The sequence below is a fragment of the Oncorhynchus mykiss genome, chromosome 12 (assembly GCF_057628025.1).
Source record: "Oncorhynchus mykiss isolate SJ-2025 chromosome 12, ASM5762802v1, whole genome shotgun sequence".
Taxonomy (NCBI): Eukaryota; Metazoa; Chordata; class Actinopteri; order Salmoniformes; family Salmonidae; genus Oncorhynchus; species Oncorhynchus mykiss.
In genome coordinates, this window is record NC_143033.1 from 20,972,501 (window position 1) to 20,994,574 (window position 22,074).

At 36.7% G+C, this 22,074-nt stretch overlaps 1 protein-coding gene across 4 annotated transcripts in view; it reads left to right on the top strand.

The window, feature by feature from the left end:
* The window catches only part of LOC110537154 (netrin receptor UNC5C), a 267,850-nt gene that overhangs the window by 175,852 nt on the left and 69,924 nt on the right, over nucleotides 1–22,074 (top strand). For all 4 annotated transcript variants that reach the window (XM_036937159.2, XM_090191973.1, XM_036937158.2 and 1 more), the window contains one exon: nucleotides 19,723–19,826. In XM_036937159.2, the coding sequence (XP_036793054.2) occupies nucleotides 19,723–19,826 (104 nt within the window). The remainder of the gene's footprint in view (nucleotides 1–19,722; nucleotides 19,827–22,074) is intronic.

A 22,074-nucleotide genomic window follows, 5' to 3' on the forward strand; every position in this document is an offset into this window, starting at 1 on the left:
GACATCAGTTACCATGTCAAATATATCAGTTACCATGTCAAAGACATCAGTTACCATGTCAAAGACATCAGTTACCATGTCAAAGACATCAGTTACCATGTCAAAGATATCAGTTACCATGTCAAAGACATCAGTTACCATGTCAAAGATATCACTTACCATGTCAAAGACGTCAGTTACCATGTCAAAGACATCAGTTACCATGTCAAATATATCAGTTACCATGTCAAAGATATCACTTACCATGTCAAAGACGTCAGTTACCATGTCAAAGACATCAGTTACCATGTCAAAGATATCAGTTACCATGTCAAAGATATCAGTTACCATGTCAAATATATCAGTTACCATGTCAAAGATATCAGTTACCATATCAAAGACATCAGTTACCATATCAAAGACATCAGTTACCATGTCAAATATATCAGTTACCATGTCAAAGACATCAGTTACCATATCAAAGACGTCAGTTACCATGTCAAAGACATCAGTTACCATGTCAAAGACATCAGTTACCATGTCAAAGATATCAGTTACCATGTCAAAGACATCAGTTACCATATCAAAGACGTCAGTTACCATGTCAAAGACATCAGTTACCATGTCAAAGATGTCAGTTACCATGTCAAAGACATCAGTTACCATATCAAAGATATCAGTAACCATGTCAAAGACGTCAGTTACCATGTCAAAGACGTCAGTTACCATGTCAAAGACATCAGTTACCATGTCAAAGATGTCAGTTACCATGTCAAAGACATCAGTTACCATGTCAAAGACATCAGTTACCATGTCAAAGACGTCAGTTACCATGTCAAAGACATCAGTTACCATGTCAAAGACATCAGTTACCATGTCAAATATATCAGTTACCATGTCAAAGACATCAGTTACCATGTCAAAGATATCAGTTACCATATCAAAGACATCAGTTACCATGTCAAAAACATCAGTTACCATGTCAAAGACATCAGTTACCATGTCAAAGATGTCAGTTACCATGTCAAAGACATCAGTTACCATGTCAAAGACATCAGTTACCATGTCAAAGACATCAGTTACCATGTCAAAGACATCAGTTACCATGTCAAAGACATCAGTTACCATGTCAAAGACATCAGTTACCATGTCAAATATATCAGTTACCATGTCAAAGATATCAGTTACCATGTCAAAGACATCAGTTACCATGTCAAAGATATCACTTACCATGTCAAAGATGTCAGTTACCATGTCAAAGACATCAGTTACCATGTCAAAGACATCAGTTACCATGTCAAAGACGTCAGTTACCATGTCAAAGACATCAGTTACCATGTCAAAGACATCAGTTACCATGTCAAAGACATCAGTTACCATGTCAAATATATCAGTTACCATGTCAAAGATATCAGTTACCATGTCAAAGACATCAGTTACCATGTCAAAGACATCAGTTACCATGTCAAAGACATCAGTTACCATGTCAAATATATCAGTTACCATGTCAAAGACATCAGTTACCATGTCAAAGACATCAGTTACCATGTCAAAGACATCAGTTACCATGTCAAAGATATTAGTTACCATGTCAAAGACATCAGTTACCATGTCAAAGATATCACTTACCATGTCAAAGACGTCAGTTACCATGTCAAAGACATCAGTTACCATGTCAAATATATCAGTTACCATGTCAAAGATATCACTTACCATGTCAAAGATGTCACTTACCATGTCAAAGACATCAGTTACCATGTCAAAGATATCAGTTACCATGTCAAAGATATCAGTTACCATGTCAAATATATCAGTTACCATGTCAAAGATATCAGTTACCATATCAAAGACATCAGTTACCATATCAAAGACATCAGTTACCATGTCAAATATATCAGTTACCATGTCAAAGACATCAGTTACCATATCAAAGACGTCAGTTACCATGTCAAAGACATCAGTTACCATGTCAAAGACATCAGTTACCATATCAAAGACGTCAGTTACCATGTCAAAGACATCAGTTACCATGTCAAAGATGTCAGTTACCATGTCAAAGACATCAGTTACCATATCAAAGATATCAGTAACCATGTCAAAGACGTCAGTTACCATGTCAAAGACGTCAGTTACCATGTCAAAGACATCAGTTACCATGTCAAAGATGTCAGTTACCATGTCAAAGATGTCAGTTACCATGTCAAAGACATCAGTTACCATGTCAAAGACATCAGTTACCATGTCAAAGACGTCAGTTACCATGTCAAAGACATCAGTTACCATGTCAAAGACATCAGTTACCATGTCAAATATATCAGTTACCATGTCAAAGACATCAGTTACCATGTCAAAGATATCAGTTACCATATCAAAGACATCAGTTACCATGTCAAAAACATCAGTTACCATGTCAAAGACATCAGTTACCATGTCAAAGATGTCAGTTACCATGTCAAAGACATCAGTTACCATGTCAAAGACATCAGTTACCATGTCAAAGACGTCAGTTACCATGTCAAAGACATCAGTTACCATGTCAAAGACATCAGTTACCATGTCAAAGACATCAGTTACCATGTCAAATATATCAGTTACCATGTCAAAGATATCAGTTACCATGTCAAAGACATCAGTTACCATGTCAAAGATATCACTTACCATGTCAAAGACGTCAGTTACCATGTCAAAGACATCAGTTACCATGTCAAATATATCAGTTACCATGTCAAAGATATCACTTACCATGTCAAAGACGTCAGTTACCATGTCAAAGACATCAGTTACCATGTCAAAGATATCAGTTACCATGTCAAAGATATCAGTTACCATGTCAAATATATCAGTTACCATGTCAAAGATATCAGTTACCATATCAAAGACATCAGTTACCATATCAAAGACATCAGTTACCATGTCAAATATATCAGTTACCATGTCAAAGACATCAGTTACCATATCAAAGACGTCAGTTACCATGTCAAAGACATCAGTTACCATGTCAAAGATATCAGTTACCATGTCAAAGACATCAGTTACCATGTCAAAGACATCAGTTACCATGTCAAAGACATCAGTTACCATGTCAAAGATGTCAGTTACCATGTCAAAGACATCAGTTACCATGTCAAAGATATCAGTTACCATGTCAAAGATATCAGTTACCATGTCAAATATATCAGTTACCATGTCAAAGATATCAGTTACCATATCAAAGACATCAGTTACCATATCAAAGACATCAGTTACCATGTCAAATATATCAGTTACCATGTCAAAGACATCAGTTACCATATCAAAGACGTCAGTTACCATGTCAAAGACATCAGTTACCATGTCAAAGATATCAGTTACCATGTCAAAGACATCAGTTACCATATCAAAGACGTCAGTTACCATGTCAAAGACATCAGTTACCATGTCAAAGATGTCAGTTACCATGTCAAAGACATCAGTTACCATATCAAAGATATCAGTAACCATGTCAAAGACATCAGTTACCATGTCAAATATATCAGTTACCATGTCAAAGACATCAGTTACCATGTCAAAGATATCAGTTACCATATCAAAGACATCAGTTACCATGTCAAAAACATCAGTTACCATGTCAAAGACATCAGTTACCATGTCAAAGATGTCAGTTACCATGTCAAAGACATCAGTTACCATGTCAAAGACATCAGTTACCATGTCAAAGACGTCAGTTACCATGTCAAAGACATCAGTTACCATGTCAAAGACATCAGTTACCATGTCAAAGACATCAGTTACCATGTCAAATATATCAGTTACCATGTCAAAGATATCAGTTACCATGTCAAAGACATCAGTTACCATGTCAAAGATATCACTTACCATGTCAAAGACGTCAGTTACCATGTCAAAGACATCAGTTACCATGTCAAATATATCAGTTACCATGTCAAAGATATCACTTACCATGTCAAAGACGTCAGTTACCATGTCAAAGACATCAGTTACCATGTCAAAGATATCAGTTACCATGTCAAAGATGTCAGTTACCATGTCAAAGACATCAGTTACCATGTCAAAGACATCAGTTACCATGTCAAAGACGTCAGTTACCATGTCAAAGACATCAGTTACCATGTCAAAGACATCAGTTACCATGTCAAATATATCAGTTACCATGTCAAAGACATCAGTTACCATGTCAAAGATATCAGTTACCATATCAAAGACATCAGTTACCATGTCAAAGACATCAGTTACCATGTCAAAGACGTCAGTTACCATGTCAAAGACATCAGTTACCATGTCAAAGACATCAGTTACCATGTCAAAGACATCAGTTACCATGTCAAATATATCAGTTACCATGTCAAAGATATCAGTTACCATGTCAAAGACATCAGTTACCATGTCAAAGACATCAGTTACCATGTCAAAGACATCAGTTACCATGTCAAATATATCAGTTACCATGTCAAAGACATCAGTTACCATGTCAAAGACATCAGTTACCATGTCAAAGACATCAGTTACCATGTCAAAGATATCAGTTACCATGTCAAAGACATCAGTTACCATGTCAAAGATATCACTTACCATGTCAAAGACGTCAGTTACCATGTCAAAGACATCAGTTACCATGTCAAATATATCAGTTACCATGTCAAAGATATCACTTACCATGTCAAAGACGTCAGTTACCATGTCAAAGACATCAGTTACCATGTCAAAGATATCAGTTACCATGTCAAAGATATCAGTTACCATGTCAAATATATCAGTTACCATGTCAAAGATATCAGTTACCATATCAAAGACATCAGTTACCATATCAAAGACATCAGTTACCATGTCAAATATATCAGTTACCATGTCAAAGACATCAGTTACCATATCAAAGACGTCAGTTACCATGTCAAAGACATCAGTTACCATGTCAAAGACATCAGTTACCATGTCAAAGATATCAGTTACCATGTCAAAGACATCAGTTACCATATCAAAGACGTCAGTTACCATGTCAAAGACATCAGTTACCATGTCAAAGATGTCAGTTACCATGTCAAAGACATCAGTTACCATATCAAAGATATCAGTAACCATGTCAAAGACGTCAGTTACCATGTCAAAGACGTCAGTTACCATGTCAAAGACATCAGTTACCATGTCAAAGATGTCAGTTACCATGTCAAAGACATCAGTTACCATGTCAAAGACATCAGTTACCATGTCAAAGACGTCAGTTACCATGTCAAAGACATCAGTTACCATGTCAAAGACATCAGTTACCATGTCAAATATATCAGTTACCATGTCAAAGACATCAGTTACCATGTCAAAGATATCAGTTACCATATCAAAGACATCAGTTACCATGTCAAAAACATCAGTTACCATGTCAAAGACATCAGTTACCATGTCAAAGATGTCAGTTACCATGTCAAAGACATCAGTTACCATGTCAAAGACATCAGTTACCATGTCAAAGACATCAGTTACCATGTCAAAGACATCAGTTACCATGTCAAAGACATCAGTTACCATGTCAAAGACATCAGTTACCATGTCAAATATATCAGTTACCATGTCAAAGATATCAGTTACCATGTCAAAGACATCAGTTACCATGTCAAAGATATCACTTACCATGTCAAAGATGTCAGTTACCATGTCAAAGACATCAGTTACCATGTCAAAGACATCAGTTACCATGTCAAAGACGTCAGTTACCATGTCAAAGACATCAGTTACCATGTCAAAGACATCAGTTACCATGTCAAAGACATCAGTTACCATGTCAAATATATCAGTTACCATGTCAAAGATATCAGTTACCATGTCAAAGACATCAGTTACCATGTCAAAGACATCAGTTACCATGTCAAAGACATCAGTTACCATGTCAAATATATCAGTTACCATGTCAAAGACATCAGTTACCATGTCAAAGACATCAGTTACCATGTCAAAGACATCAGTTACCATGTCAAAGATATTAGTTACCATGTCAAAGACATCAGTTACCATGTCAAAGATATCACTTACCATGTCAAAGACGTCAGTTACCATGTCAAAGACATCAGTTACCATGTCAAATATATCAGTTACCATGTCAAAGATATCACTTACCATGTCAAAGATGTCACTTACCATGTCAAAGACATCAGTTACCATGTCAAAGATATCAGTTACCATGTCAAAGATATCAGTTACCATGTCAAATATATCAGTTACCATGTCAAAGATATCAGTTACCATATCAAAGACATCAGTTACCATATCAAAGACATCAGTTACCATGTCAAATATATCAGTTACCATGTCAAAGACATCAGTTACCATATCAAAGACGTCAGTTACCATGTCAAAGACATCAGTTACCATGTCAAAGACATCAGTTACCATATCAAAGACGTCAGTTACCATGTCAAAGACATCAGTTACCATGTCAAAGATGTCAGTTACCATGTCAAAGACATCAGTTACCATATCAAAGATATCAGTAACCATGTCAAAGACGTCAGTTACCATGTCAAAGACGTCAGTTACCATGTCAAAGACATCAGTTACCATGTCAAAGATGTCAGTTACCATGTCAAAGATGTCAGTTACCATGTCAAAGACATCAGTTACCATGTCAAAGACATCAGTTACCATGTCAAAGACGTCAGTTACCATGTCAAAGACATCAGTTACCATGTCAAAGACATCAGTTACCATGTCAAATATATCAGTTACCATGTCAAAGACATCAGTTACCATGTCAAAGATATCAGTTACCATATCAAAGACATCAGTTACCATGTCAAAAACATCAGTTACCATGTCAAAGACATCAGTTACCATGTCAAAGATGTCAGTTACCATGTCAAAGACATCAGTTACCATGTCAAAGACATCAGTTACCATGTCAAAGACGTCAGTTACCATGTCAAAGACATCAGTTACCATGTCAAAGACATCAGTTACCATGTCAAAGACATCAGTTACCATGTCAAATATATCAGTTACCATGTCAAAGATATCAGTTACCATGTCAAAGACATCAGTTACCATGTCAAAGATATCACTTACCATGTCAAAGACGTCAGTTACCATGTCAAAGACATCAGTTACCATGTCAAATATATCAGTTACCATGTCAAAGATATCACTTACCATGTCAAAGACGTCAGTTACCATGTCAAAGACATCAGTTACCATGTCAAAGATATCAGTTACCATGTCAAAGATATCAGTTACCATGTCAAATATATCAGTTACCATGTCAAAGATATCAGTTACCATATCAAAGACATCAGTTACCATATCAAAGACATCAGTTACCATGTCAAATATATCAGTTACCATGTCAAAGACATCAGTTACCATATCAAAGACGTCAGTTACCATGTCAAAGACATCAGTTACCATGTCAAAGATATCAGTTACCATGTCAAAGACATCAGTTACCATGTCAAAGACATCAGTTACCATGTCAAAGACATCAGTTACCATGTCAAAGATGTCAGTTACCATGTCAAAGACATCAGTTACCATGTCAAAGATATCAGTTACCATGTCAAAGATATCAGTTACCATGTCAAATATATCAGTTACCATGTCAAAGATATCAGTTACCATATCAAAGACATCAGTTACCATATCAAAGACATCAGTTACCATGTCAAATATATCAGTTACCATGTCAAAGACATCAGTTACCATATCAAAGACGTCAGTTACCATGTCAAAGACATCAGTTACCATGTCAAAGATATCAGTTACCATGTCAAAGACATCAGTTACCATATCAAAGACGTCAGTTACCATGTCAAAGACATCAGTTACCATGTCAAAGATGTCAGTTACCATGTCAAAGACATCAGTTACCATATCAAAGATATCAGTAACCATGTCAAAGACGTCAGTTACCATGTCAAAGACGTCAGTTACCATGTCAAAGACATCAGTTACCATGTCAAAGATGTCAGTTACCATGTCAAAGACATCAGTTACCATGTCAAAGACATCAGTTACCATGTCAAAGACGTCAGTTACCATGTCAAAGACATCAGTTACCATGTCAAAGACATCAGTTACCATGTCAAATATATCAGTTACCATGTCAAAGACATCAGTTACCATGTCAAAGATATCAGTTACCATATCAAAGACATCAGTTACCATGTCAAAAACATCAGTTACCATGTCAAAGACATCAGTTACCATGTCAAAGATGTCAGTTACCATGTCAAAGACATCAGTTACCATATCAAAGACGTCAGTTACCATGTCAAAGACATCAGTTACCATGTCAAAGATGTCAGTTACCATGTCAAAGACATCAGTTACCATATCAAAGATATCAGTAACCATGTCAAAGACGTCAGTTACCATGTCAAAGACGTCAGTTACCATGTCAAAGACGTCAGTTACCATGTCAAAGACATCAGTTACCATGTCAAAGATATCAGTTACCATGTCAAAGATATCAGTTACCATGTCAAATATATCAGTTACCATGTCAAAGATATCAGTTACCATATCAAAGACATCAGTTACCATATCAAAGACATCAGTTACCATGTCAAATATATCAGTTACCATGTCAAAGACATCAGTTACCATATCAAAGACGTCAGTTACCATGTCAAAGACATCAGTTACCATGTCAAAGATATCAGTTACCATGTCAAAGACATCAGTTACCATGTCAAAGACATCAGTTACCATGTCAAAGACATCAGTTACCATGTCAAAGATGTCAGTTACCATGTCAAAGACATCAGTTACCATGTCAAAGATATCAGTTACCATGTCAAAGACATCAGTTACCATATCAAAGACGTCAGTTACCATGTCAAAGACATCAGTTACCATGTCAAAGATGTCAGTTACCATGTCAAAGACATCAGTTACCATATCAAAGATATCAGTAACCATGTCAAAGACGTCAGTTACCATGTCAAAGACGTCAGTTACCATGTCAAAGACGTCAGTTACCATGTCAAAGACATCAGTTACCATGTCAAAGATATCAGTTACCATGTCAAAGATATCAGTTACCATGTCAAATATATCAGTTACCATGTCAAAGATATCAGTTACCATATCAAAGACATCAGTTACCATATCAAAGACATCAGTTACCATGTCAAATATATCAGTTACCATGTCAAAGACATCAGTTACCATATCAAAGACGTCAGTTACCATGTCAAAGACATCAGTTACCATGTCAAAGATATCAGTTACCATGTCAAAGACATCAGTTACCATGTCAAAGACATCAGTTACCATGTCAAAGACATCAGTTACCATGTCAAAGATGTCAGTTACCATGTCAAAGACATCAGTTACCATGTCAAAGATATCAGTTACCATGTCAAAGATATCAGTTACCATGTCAAATATATCAGTTACCATGTCAAAGATATCAGTTACCATATCAAAGACATCAGTTACCATATCAAAGACATCAGTTACCATGTCAAATATATCAGTTACCATGTCAAAGACATCAGTTACCATATCAAAGACGTCAGTTACCATGTCAAAGACATCAGTTACCATGTCAAAGATATCAGTTACCATGTCAAAGACATCAGTTACCATATCAAAGACGTCAGTTACCATGTCAAAGACATCAGTTACCATGTCAAAGATGTCAGTTACCATGTCAAAGACATCAGTTACCATATCAAAGATATCAGTAACCATGTCAAAGACGTCAGTTACCATGTCAAAGACGTCAGTTACCATGTCAAAGACATCAGTTACCATGTCAAAGATGTCAGTTACCATGTCAAAGACATCAGTTACCATGTCAAAGACATCAGTTACCATGTCAAAGACGTCAGTTACCATGTCAAAGACATCAGTTACCATGTCAAAGACATCAGTTACCATGTCAAATATATCAGTTACCATGTCAAAGACATCAGTTACCATGTCAAAGATATCAGTTACCATATCAAAGACATCAGTTACCATGTCAAAAACATCAGTTACCATGTCAAAGACATCAGTTACCATGTCAAAGATGTCAGTTACCATGTCAAAGACATCAGTTACCATATCAAAGACGTCAGTTACCATGTCAAAGACATCAGTTACCATGTCAAAGATGTCAGTTACCATGTCAAAGACATCAGTTACCATATCAAAGATATCAGTAACCATGTCAAAGACGTCAGTTACCATGTCAAAGACGTCAGTTACCATGTCAAAGACATCAGTTACCATGTCAAAGATGTCAGTTACCATGTCAAAGACATCAGTTACCATGTCAAAGACATCAGTTACCATGTCAAAGACGTCAGTTACCATGTCAAAGACATCAGTTACCATGTCAAAGACATCAGTTACCATGTCAAATATATCAGTTACCATGTCAAAGACATCAGTTACCATGTCAAAGATATCAGTTACCATATCAAAGACATCAGTTACCATGTCAAAAACATCAGTTACCATGTCAAAGACATCAGTTACCATGTCAAAGATGTCAGTTACCATGTCAAAGACATCAGTTACCATGTCAAAGACATCAGTTACCATGTCAAAGACGTCAGTTACCATGTCAAAGACATCAGTTACCATGTCAAAGACATCAGTTACCATGTCAAAGACATCAGTTACCATGTCAAATATATCAGTTACCATGTCAAAGATATCAGTTACCATGTCAAAGACATCAGTTACCATGTCAAAGATATCACTTACCATGTCAAAGACGTCAGTTACCATGTCAAAGACATCAGTTACCATGTCAAATATATCAGTTACCATGTCAAAGATATCACTTACCATGTCAAAGACGTCAGTTACCATGTCAAAGACATCAGTTACCATGTCAAAGATATCAGTTACCATGTCAAAGATATCAGTTACCATGTCAAATATATCAGTTACCATGTCAAAGATATCAGTTACCATATCAAAGACATCAGTTACCATATCAAAGACATCAGTTACCATGTCAAATATATCAGTTACCATGTCAAAGACATCAGTTACCATATCAAAGACGTCAGTTACCATGTCAAAGACATCAGTTACCATGTCAAAGATATCAGTTACCATGTCAAAGACATCAGTTACCATGTCAAAGACATCAGTTACCATGTCAAAGACATCAGTTACCATGTAAAGATATCACTTACCATGTCAAAGACGTCAGTTACCATGTCAAAGACATCAGTTACCATGTCAAAGACATCAGTTACCATGTCAAAGATATCAGTTACCATGTCAAAGATATCAGTTACCATGTCAAAGACGTCAGTTACCATGTCAAATATATCAGTTACCATGTCAAAGATATCAGTTACCATATCAAAGACATCAGTTACCATATCAAAGACATCAGTTACCATGTCAAATATATCAGTTACCATGTCAAAGACATCAGTTACCATATCAAAGACGTCAGTTACCATGTCAAAGACATCAGTTACCATGTCAAAGATATCAGTTACCATGTCAAAGACATCAGTTACCATATCAAAGACGTCAGTTACCATGTCAAAGACATCAGTTACCATGTCAAAGATGTCAGTTACCATGTCAAATATATCAGTTACCATGTCAAAGACGTCAGTTACCATGTCAAAGACGTCAGTTACCATGTCAAATATATCAGTTACCATGTCAAATATATCAGTTACCATGTCAAAGACATCAGTTACCATATCAAAGACATCAGTTACCATGTCAAAGACCCCAGTTACCATGTCAAAGATATCAGTTACCATGTCAAAGACATCAGTTACCATGTCAAAGACGTCAGTTACCATGTCAAAGACATCAGTTACCATGTCAAAGACATCAGTTACCATGTCAAAGACATCAGTTACCATGTCAAAGATATCAGTTACCATGTCAAAGACATCAGTTACCATGTCAAAGATATCACTTACCATGTCAAAGACGTCAGTTACCATGTCAAAGACATCAGTTACCATGTCAAATATATCAGTTACCATGTCAAAGATATCACTTACCATGTCAAAGACGTCAGTTACCATGTCAAAGACATCAGTTACCATGTCAAAGACATCAGTTACCATGTCAAATATATCAGTTACCATGTCAAAGACATCAGTTACCATGTCAAAGATGTCAGTTACCATGTCAAAGACATCAGTTACCATGTCAAAGACATCAGTTACCATGTCAAAGACGTCAGTTACCATGTCAAAGACATCAGTTACCATGTCAAAGACATCAGTTACCATGTCAAAGACATCAGTTACCATGTCAAATATATCAGTTACCATGTCAAAGATATCAGTTACCATGTCAAAGACATCAGTTACCATGTCAAAGACATCAGTTACCATGTCAAAGACATCAGTTACCATGTCAAATATATCAGTTACCATGTCAAAGACATCAGTTACCATGTCAAAGACATCAGTTACCATGTCAAAGACATCAGTTACCATGTCAAAGATATCAGTTACCATGTCAAAGACATCAGTTACCATGTCAAAGATATCACTTACCATGTCAAAGACGTCAGTTACCATGTCAAAGACATCAGTTACCATGTCAAATATATCAGTTACCATGTCAAAGATATCACTTACCATGTCAAAGACGTCAGTTACCATGTCAAAGACATCAGTTACCATGTCAAAGACATCAGTTACCATGTCAAAGATATCAGTTACCATGTCAAAGATATCAGTTACCATGTCAAAGACGTCAGTTACCATGTCAAATATATCAGTTACCATGTCAAAGATATCAGTTACCATATCAAAGACATCAGTTACCATATCAAAGACATCAGTTACCATGTCAAATATATCAGTTACCATGTCAAAGACATCAGTTACCATATCAAAGACGTCAGTTACCATGTCAAAGACGTCAGTTACCATGTCAAAGACATCAGTTACCATGTCAAATATATCAGTTACCATGTCAAAGATATCACTTACCATGTCAAAGAAGTCAGCTACCATGTCAAAGACATCAGTTACCATGTCAAAGATATCAGTTACCATGTCAAAGATATCAGTTACCATGTCAAATATATCAGTTACCATGTCAAAGATATCAGTTACCATATCAAAGACATCAGTTACCATATCAAAGACATCAGTTACCATGTCAAAGATATCAGTTACCATGTCAAAGACATCAGTTACCATATTAAGACGTCAGTTACCATGTCAAAGACATCAGTTACCATGTCAAAGATGTCAGTTACCATGTCAAAGACATCAGTTACCATATCAAAGATATCAGTTACCATGTCAAAGACGTCAGTTACCATGTCAAAGACGTCAGTTACCATGTCAAAGACATCAGTTACCATGTCAAAGATGTCAGTTACCATGTCAAAGACATCAGTTACCATGTCAAAGACATCAGTTACCATGTCAAAGACGTCAGTTACCATGTCAAAGACATCAGTTACCATGTCAAGGACATCAGTTACCATGTCAAATATATCAGTTACCATGTCAAAGACATCAGTTACCATGTCAAAGATATCAGTTACCATATCTAAGACATCAGTTACCATGTCAAAAACATCAGTTACCATGTCAAAGACATCAGTTACCATGTCAAAGATGTCAGTTACCATGTCAAAGACATCAGTTACCATGTCAAAGACATCAGTTACCATGTCAAAGACGTCAGTTACCATGTCAAAGACATCAGTTACCATGTCAAAGACATCAGTTACCATGTCAAAGACATCAGTTACCATGTCAAATATATCAGTTACCATGTCAAAGATATCAGTTACCATGTCAAAGACATCAGTTACCATGTCAAAGACATCAGTTACCATGTCAAAGACATCAGTTACCATGTCAAAGATATCAGTTACCATGTCAAAGACATCAGTTACCATGTCAAAGACATCAGTTACCATGTCAAAGACATCAGTTACCATGTCAAATATATCAGTTACCATGTCAAAGACATCAGTTACCATGTCAAAGATATCAGTTACCATGTCAAAGACGTCAGTTACCATGTCAAATATATCAGTTACCATGTCAAAGATATCAGTTACCATATCAAAGACATCAGTTACCATATCAAAGACATCAGTTACCATGTCAAATATATCAGTTACCATGTCAAAGACATCAGTTACCATATCAAAGACGTCAGTTACCATGTCAAAGACATCAGTTACCATGTCAAAGATATCAGTTACCATGTCAAAGACATCAGTTACCATATCAAAGACGTCAGTTACCATGTCAAAGACATCAGTTACCATGTCAAAGATGTCAGTTACCATGTCAAATATATCAGTTACCATGTCAAAGACGTCAGTTACCATGTCAAAGACGTCAGTTACCATGTCAAATATATCAGTTACCATGTCAAATATATCAGTTACCATGTCAAAGACATCAGTTACCATATCAAAGACATCAGTTACCATGTCAAAGACCCCAGTTACCATGTCAAAGATATCAGTTACCATGTCAAAGACATCAGTTACCATGTCAAAGACGTCAGTTACCATGTCAAAGACCCCAGTTACCATGTCAAAGATATCAGTTACCATGTCAAAGACCCCAGTTACCATGTCAAATATATCAGTTACCATGTCAAAGACCCCAGTTACCATGTCAAAGACATCAGTTACCATGTCAAAGACATCAGTTACCATGTCAAAGACATCAGTTACCATGTCAAATATATGAGTTACCATGTCAAAGACATCAGTTACCATGTCAAAGATGTCAGTTACCATGTCAAAGACATCAGTTACCATGTCAAATATATCAGTTACCATGTCAAAGACATCAGTTACCATGTCAAAGACATCAGTTACCATATCAAAGACATCAGTTACCATGTCAAAGATATCAGTTACCATGTCAAAGATATCAGTTACCATGTCAAAGACGTCAGTTACCATGTCAAAGACATCAGTTACCATGTCAAATATATCAGTTACCATATCAAAGACATCAGTTACCATGTCAAAGATGTCAGTTACCATGTCAAAGACATCAGTTACCATGTCAAAGACGTCAGTTACCATATCAAAGACATCAGTTACCATATCAAAGACATCAGTTACCATGTCAAAGACATCAGTTACCATATCAAAGACATCAGTTACCATGTCAAATATATCAGTTACCATGTCAAAGACATCAGTTACCATGTCAAATATATCAGTTACCATGTCAAATATATCAGTTACCATGTCAAAGACATCAGTTACCATATCAAATATATCAGTTACCATGTCAAATATATCAGTTACCATGACAAAGACATCAGTTACCATGTCAAATATATCAGTTACCATATCAAATATATCAGTTACCATGTCAAATATATCAGTTACCATATCAAATATATCAGTTACCATGTCAAATATATCAGTTACCATGTCAAAGACGTCAGTTACCATATCAAAGACATCAGTTACCATGTCAAATATATCAGTTACCATGTCAAAGACATCAGTTACCATGTCAAATATATCAGTTACCATATCAAATATATCAGTTACCATGTCAAATATATCAGTTACCATATCAAATATATCAGTTACCATGTCAAATATATCAGTTTCCATGTCAAAGACGTCAGTTACCATGTCAAATATATCAGTTACCATGTCAAAGACGTCAGTTACCATATCAAAGACATCAGTTACCATGTCAAATATATCAGTTACCATGTCAAAGACATCAGTTACCATGTCAAATATATCAGTTACCATATCAAATATATCAGTTACCATGTCAAATATATCAGTTACCATGTCAAATATATCAGTTACCATGTCAAATATATCAGTTACCATATCAAAGACATCATTTACCATATCAAAGATATCAGTTACCATGTCAAAGACATCAGTTACCATGTCAAAGACATCAGTTACCATGTCAAATATATCAGTTACCATGTCAAAGACATCAGTTACCATGTCAAAGACATGAGTTACCATGTCAAAGACATCAGTTACCATGTCAAAGACATCAGTTACCATGTCAAAGACATCAGTTACCATGTCAAATATATCAGTTACCATGTCAAAGACATCAGTTACCATGTCGAAGACATCAGTTACCATGTCAAAGACATCAGTTACCATGTCAAAGCTATCAGTTACCATGTCAAATATATCAGTTACCATGTCAAAGACATAAGTTACCATGTCAAAGACGTCAGTTACCATATCAAAGACATCAGTTACCATGTCAAATATATCAGTTACTATGTCAAAGACATCAGTTACCATGTCAAATATATCAGTTACCATGTCAAATATATCAGTTACCATGTCAAAGACATCAGTTACCATATCAAATATATCAGTTACCATGTCAAATATATCAGTTACCATATCAAATATATCAGTTACCATGACAAATATATCAGTTACCATATCAAATATATCAGTTACCATGTCAAATATATCAGTTACCATGTCAAAGATGTCAGTTACCATGTCAAAGACATCAGTTACCATGTCAAAGACATCAGTTACCATGTCAAATATATCAGTTACCATATCAAATATATCAGTTACCATGTCAAATATTTCAGTTACCATATCAAAGATGTCAGTTACCATGTCAAAGACATCAGTTACCATGTCAAAGACATCAGTTACCATATCAAATATATCAGTTACCATGTCAAATATATCAGTTACCATATCAAATATATCAGTTACCATGTCAAATATATCAGTTACCATGTCAAAGACGTCAGTTACCATATCAAAGACATCAGTTACCATGTCAAATATATCAGTTACCATGTCAAAGACATCAGTTACCATGTCAAATATATCAGTTACCATATCAAATATATCAGTTACCATGTCAAATATATCAGTTACCATATCAAATATATCAGTTACCATGTCAAATATATCAGTTACCATGTCAAAGACATCAGTTACCATGTCAAATATATCAGTTACCATATCAAATATATCAGTTACCATGTCAAATATATCAGTTACCATGTCAAAGACATCAGTTACCATGTCAAATATATCAGTTACCATGTCAAAGACGTCAGTTACCATATCAAAGACATCAGTTACCATGTCAAATATATCAGTTACCATGTCAAAGACATCAGTTACCATGTCAAATATATCAGTTACCATATCAAATATATCAGTTACCATGTCAAATATATCAGTTACCATGTCAAATATATCAGTTACCATGTCAAATATATCAGTTACCATATCAAAGACATCATTTACCATATCAAAGATATCAGTTACCATGTCAAAGACATCAGTTACCATGTCAAAGACATCAGTTACCATGTCAAATATATCAGTTACCATGTCAAAGACATCAGTTACCATGTCAAAGACATCAGTTACCATGTCAAAGACATCAGTTACCATGTCAAAGACATTAGTTACCATGTCAAATATATCAGTTACCATGTCAAAGGCATCAGTTACCATGTCAAAGAAATCAGTTACCATGTCAAAGACATCAGTTACCATGTCAAAGACATAAGTTACCATGTCAAATATATCAGTTACCATATCAAAGACATCAGTTACCATGCCAAAGATGTCAGTTACCATGTCAAAGACATCAGTTACCATGTCAAAGACATCAGTTACCATGTCAAATATATCAGTTACCATATCAAAGACATCAGTTACCATGTCAAAGATGTCAGTTACCATGTCAAAGACATCAATTACCATGTCAAAGACATCAGTTACCATGTCAAATATATCAGTTACCATATCAAAGACATCAGTTACCATATCAAAGACGTCAGTTACCATGTCAAAGACATCAGTTACCATGTCAAAGACGTCAGTTACCATGTCAAAGACATCAGTTACCATGTCAAAGACATCAGTTACCATATCAAAGACATCAGTTACCATATCAAAGACATCAGTTACCATGTCAAAGACATCAGTTACCATATCAAAGACATCAGTTACCATATCAAAGACATCAGTTACCATGTCAAATATATCAGTTACCATATCAAAGACATCAGTTACCATATCAAAGACATCAGTTACCATATCAAAGACATCAGTTACCATATCAAAGACATCAGTTACCATTTTAAAGACGTCAGTTACCATATCAAAGACATCAGTTACCATGTCAAAGACATCAGTTTACCATGTCAAAGATATCAGTTACCATATCAAAGACATCAGTTACCATGTCAAAGACATCAGTTACCATGTCAAAGACATCAGTTACCATGTCAAAGACGTCAGTTACCATGTCAAATATATCAGTTACCATGTCAAAGACATAAGTTACCATGTCAAAGATGTCAGTTACCATATCAAAGACATCAGTTACCATGTCAAAGACGTCAGTTACCATGTCAAAGACGTCAGTTACCATGTCAAAGACATCAGTTACCATGTCAAAGACATCAGTTACCATGTCAAAGACGTCAGTTACCATGTCAAAGACGTCAGTTACCATGTCAAAGATATCAGTTACCATATCAAAGACATCAGTTACCATGTCAAATATATCAGTTACCATGTCAAAGATATCAGTTACCATGTCAAAGACGTCAGTTACCATGTCAAATTCATCAGTTACCATGTCAAATATATCAGTTACCATATCAAAGACATCAGTTACCATGTCAAATATATCAGTTACCATATCAAAGACATCAGTTACCATGTCAAAGACATCAGTTACCATGTCAAAGACATCAGTTACCATGTCAAAGATATCAGTTACCTTGTCAAAGACATCAGTTACCATGTCAAAGACATCAGTTACCATATCAAAGATATCAGTTACCTTGTCAAAGACATCAGTTACCATGTCAAAGACATCAGTTACCATGTCAAAGACATTAGTTACCATGTCAAAGATATCAGTTACCTTGTCAAAGACATCAGTTACCATGTCAAAGACATCAGTTACCATGTCAAAGACATCAGTTACCATGTCAAAGACATCAGTTACCATGTCAAAGACATCAGTTACCATGTCAAAGACGTCAGTTACCATGTCAAAGACATCAGTTACCATGTCAAAGACGTCAGTTACCATGTCAAATATATCAGTTACCATGTCAAAGACGTCAGTTACCATGTCAAAGACATCAGTTACCATGTCAAAGACATCAGTTACCATGTCAAATATATCAGTTACCATGTCAAAGACATAAGTTACCATGTCAAAGACGTCAGTTACCATGTCAAAGACATCAGTTACCATGTCAAAGACATCAGTTACCATGTCAAAGACATCAGTTACCATATCAAAGACATCAGTTACCATGTCAAAGACATCAGTTACCATGTCAAAGACATCAGTTACCATATCAAAGACATCAGTTACCATGTCAAAGATGTCAGTTACCATATCAAAGACATCAGTTACCATGTCAAAGACATCAGTTACCGTGTCAAAGATGTCAGTTACCATGTCAAAGACATCAGTTACCATGTCAAAGACATCAGTTACCATGTCAAATATATCAGTTACCATGTCAAAGATATCAGTTACCATGTCAAAGACATCAGTTACCATGTCAAAGACATCAGTTACCATGTCAAATATATCAGTTACCATGTCAAAGACGTCAGTTACCATGTCAAAGACATCAGTTACCATGTCAAAGACGTCAGTTACCATGTCAAAGACATCAGTTACCATGTCAAAGACATCAGTTACCATGTCAGAGACGTCAGTTACCATGTCAAAGACGTCAGTTACCATGTCAAAGACGTCAGTGCCATATCATTTGAGGGATATGTTACATAATGTTTATTTATGGTTTGTCTTTCTCCAGATCTCAGGAAGACGTTTGACCAGGAGCCTCTGGGAAAGGAAGTGTCTCTAGAACAGGAAGTGCTTCTTCAATGCCGCCCCCCAGAAGGAATCCCTGCTGCTGAGGTAAGGGTCAAAGGTTATGACTCAAAGCTACAGTGACTCTCTGGTTTTTTGTCGTCCAATGAATGAACATAAATAGTCAAGTAAAGCGGGTAACCTTAACTGGTTTAACAAACACTTATACTGAAAGTCAGCCTGAAAATGCAGAATTTTGTTGTGTCGCTGGAGCTACTTAGCAGCAGAACTTAAAGCTGTAGCCCCATAATGTCAGATACACTGGGACCCCATGTCTTTAGTCCTTCTTAACAGATGGCAACTCCATGACAAAGCAATACGATGTACAGCTCTTAAAACAACCAAATGTTTTCCAGACTCATTGTGTGTCTTTTTTTACCCACCGATAAAGTTGAAGGAAATCCTTCAATTGCACTTCCTGCAGGGAAGATTAGCCAAATGAATTGTCCTGCTCTGAAGGAGAGGTTTGGTAGTAGAGCTGCAGGGACTGTTAGAGCTAGTTTCCTCACCCTCAATTACCATTGTTCCTGATGTGTTATAGCTCCCACCATCAACCACATTCCTGGAAGCTTGTTTTAATAAACAAAATGTATTAATAGTGATTGCTAGAATCTTAAGAGGGTGTATCTTATAAGTGGCCTAGTAGATTTGAGATTTAAGTTGTATTGTAAGCATGCCCCTTTCAAAAAATTTAGAATAACAGATATTGCCTTTGTTTCACTCCAGATTGACTGTCCTTGACCAGCACAAAAACATCCTGTGGTGTACTGCACTTAGCATCGAATTGTCCCTGTGATATGCAACTTTTCAGGGAAGTCAGGAACCAATATACACAGTCAGATAAGAAAGCAAAGGCTAGCTTTTTCAAACAGAAATTTGAATCCTGCAGCACTAATTCCAAAAAGTTTTGGGACACTGTAAAGTCCATGGAGAATAAGAGCACCTCCTCCCAGCTGCCCACTGCACTGAGGCTAGGAAACACTGTCTCCACCAATAAATCCACGATAATCAAGAATTTCAATAAGCATTTCTCTACGGCTGGCCATGCTTTCCACCTGGCTACCACAACCCCGGCCAACAGCCCTGCACCTCCCATAGAAAAATGGCCCAAGCTCCCCCCCCCCCCCCCCCCAGCTTCTCCTTCACCCTAATCCAGACAGCTGATGTTCTGATAGAGCTGCAAAATCTGGATCCCTGCAAATCAACTGGGCTAGACAATCTAGAGTCTAGATTCTAGACCCTCTCTTCCTAAAATGTTTCGCTGTCATTGTTGCAACCCCTATTTACTAGTCTGTTCAACCTCTCTTTTGTATCGTCTGAGATTCCTAAAGATTGGAAAGCGGACACGGTCATCCCCCTCTTCAAAGGGGGAGACACTCTAGACCCAAACTGTTACAGACCTATATCCATCCTGCCCTACCTTTCTAAAGTCTTCGAAGGCCAAGTGAACAAACAGATCACCAACCATTTCGAATCCCACCGTACCTTCTTCGCTATGCAATCCGGTTTCCAAGCTGGTCATGGGTGCACCTCAGTCACGCTCAAGGTCCTAAACGATATCATAACCGCCATCGACCTGGCCAAGGCTTTAGGTGTCTGGCTAGACTGTAAACTCTCCTTCCAGACTCATATTAAGCATCTCCAATCCAAAATGAAATCTAGAATCGGCTTCCTATTTCTCAACAAAGCCTCCTTCACTCTTGCTGTCAAACATACCCTCGTAAATCTGACTATCCTACCGATCCTTGACTTCGACGATGTCATTTACAAAATAGCCTCCAACACTCCTCAGCAAATTGGATGCAGTCTATCACAGTGCAATCCGTTTTGTCACCTAAGCCCCATATGCTCTCCTCGTTACATTTTCGTCGCCAAACCCACTGGCTCCAGTTCATCTATAAGTCTTTGCTAGGTAAAACTCCGCCTTATCTCAGCCTACTGGTCACCATAGCAACACCCACCCATAGCACGTGCTCCAGCAGGTATATTTCACTGGTCATCCCCAAAGCCAACACCTTATTTCGCTGCCTTTTCTTCCAGTTCACGGCTGCAATGACTGGAACGAATTGCAAAAATCACTGAAGTTGGAGACGTATATATCCCTCACTAACTTTAAGCATCAGCTACCTGAGCAGCTTACCGATCGCTGCAGCTGTACACAGCCCATCTAGTAAATAGCCCATCCAACCAACTACCTACCTCATCCCATATTTGTTTTTGTTTTTTTCCGCTCTTTTGCACACCAGTATTTCTACTTGCACATCATCATCTGCACATCTATCACTCCAGTGTTAAT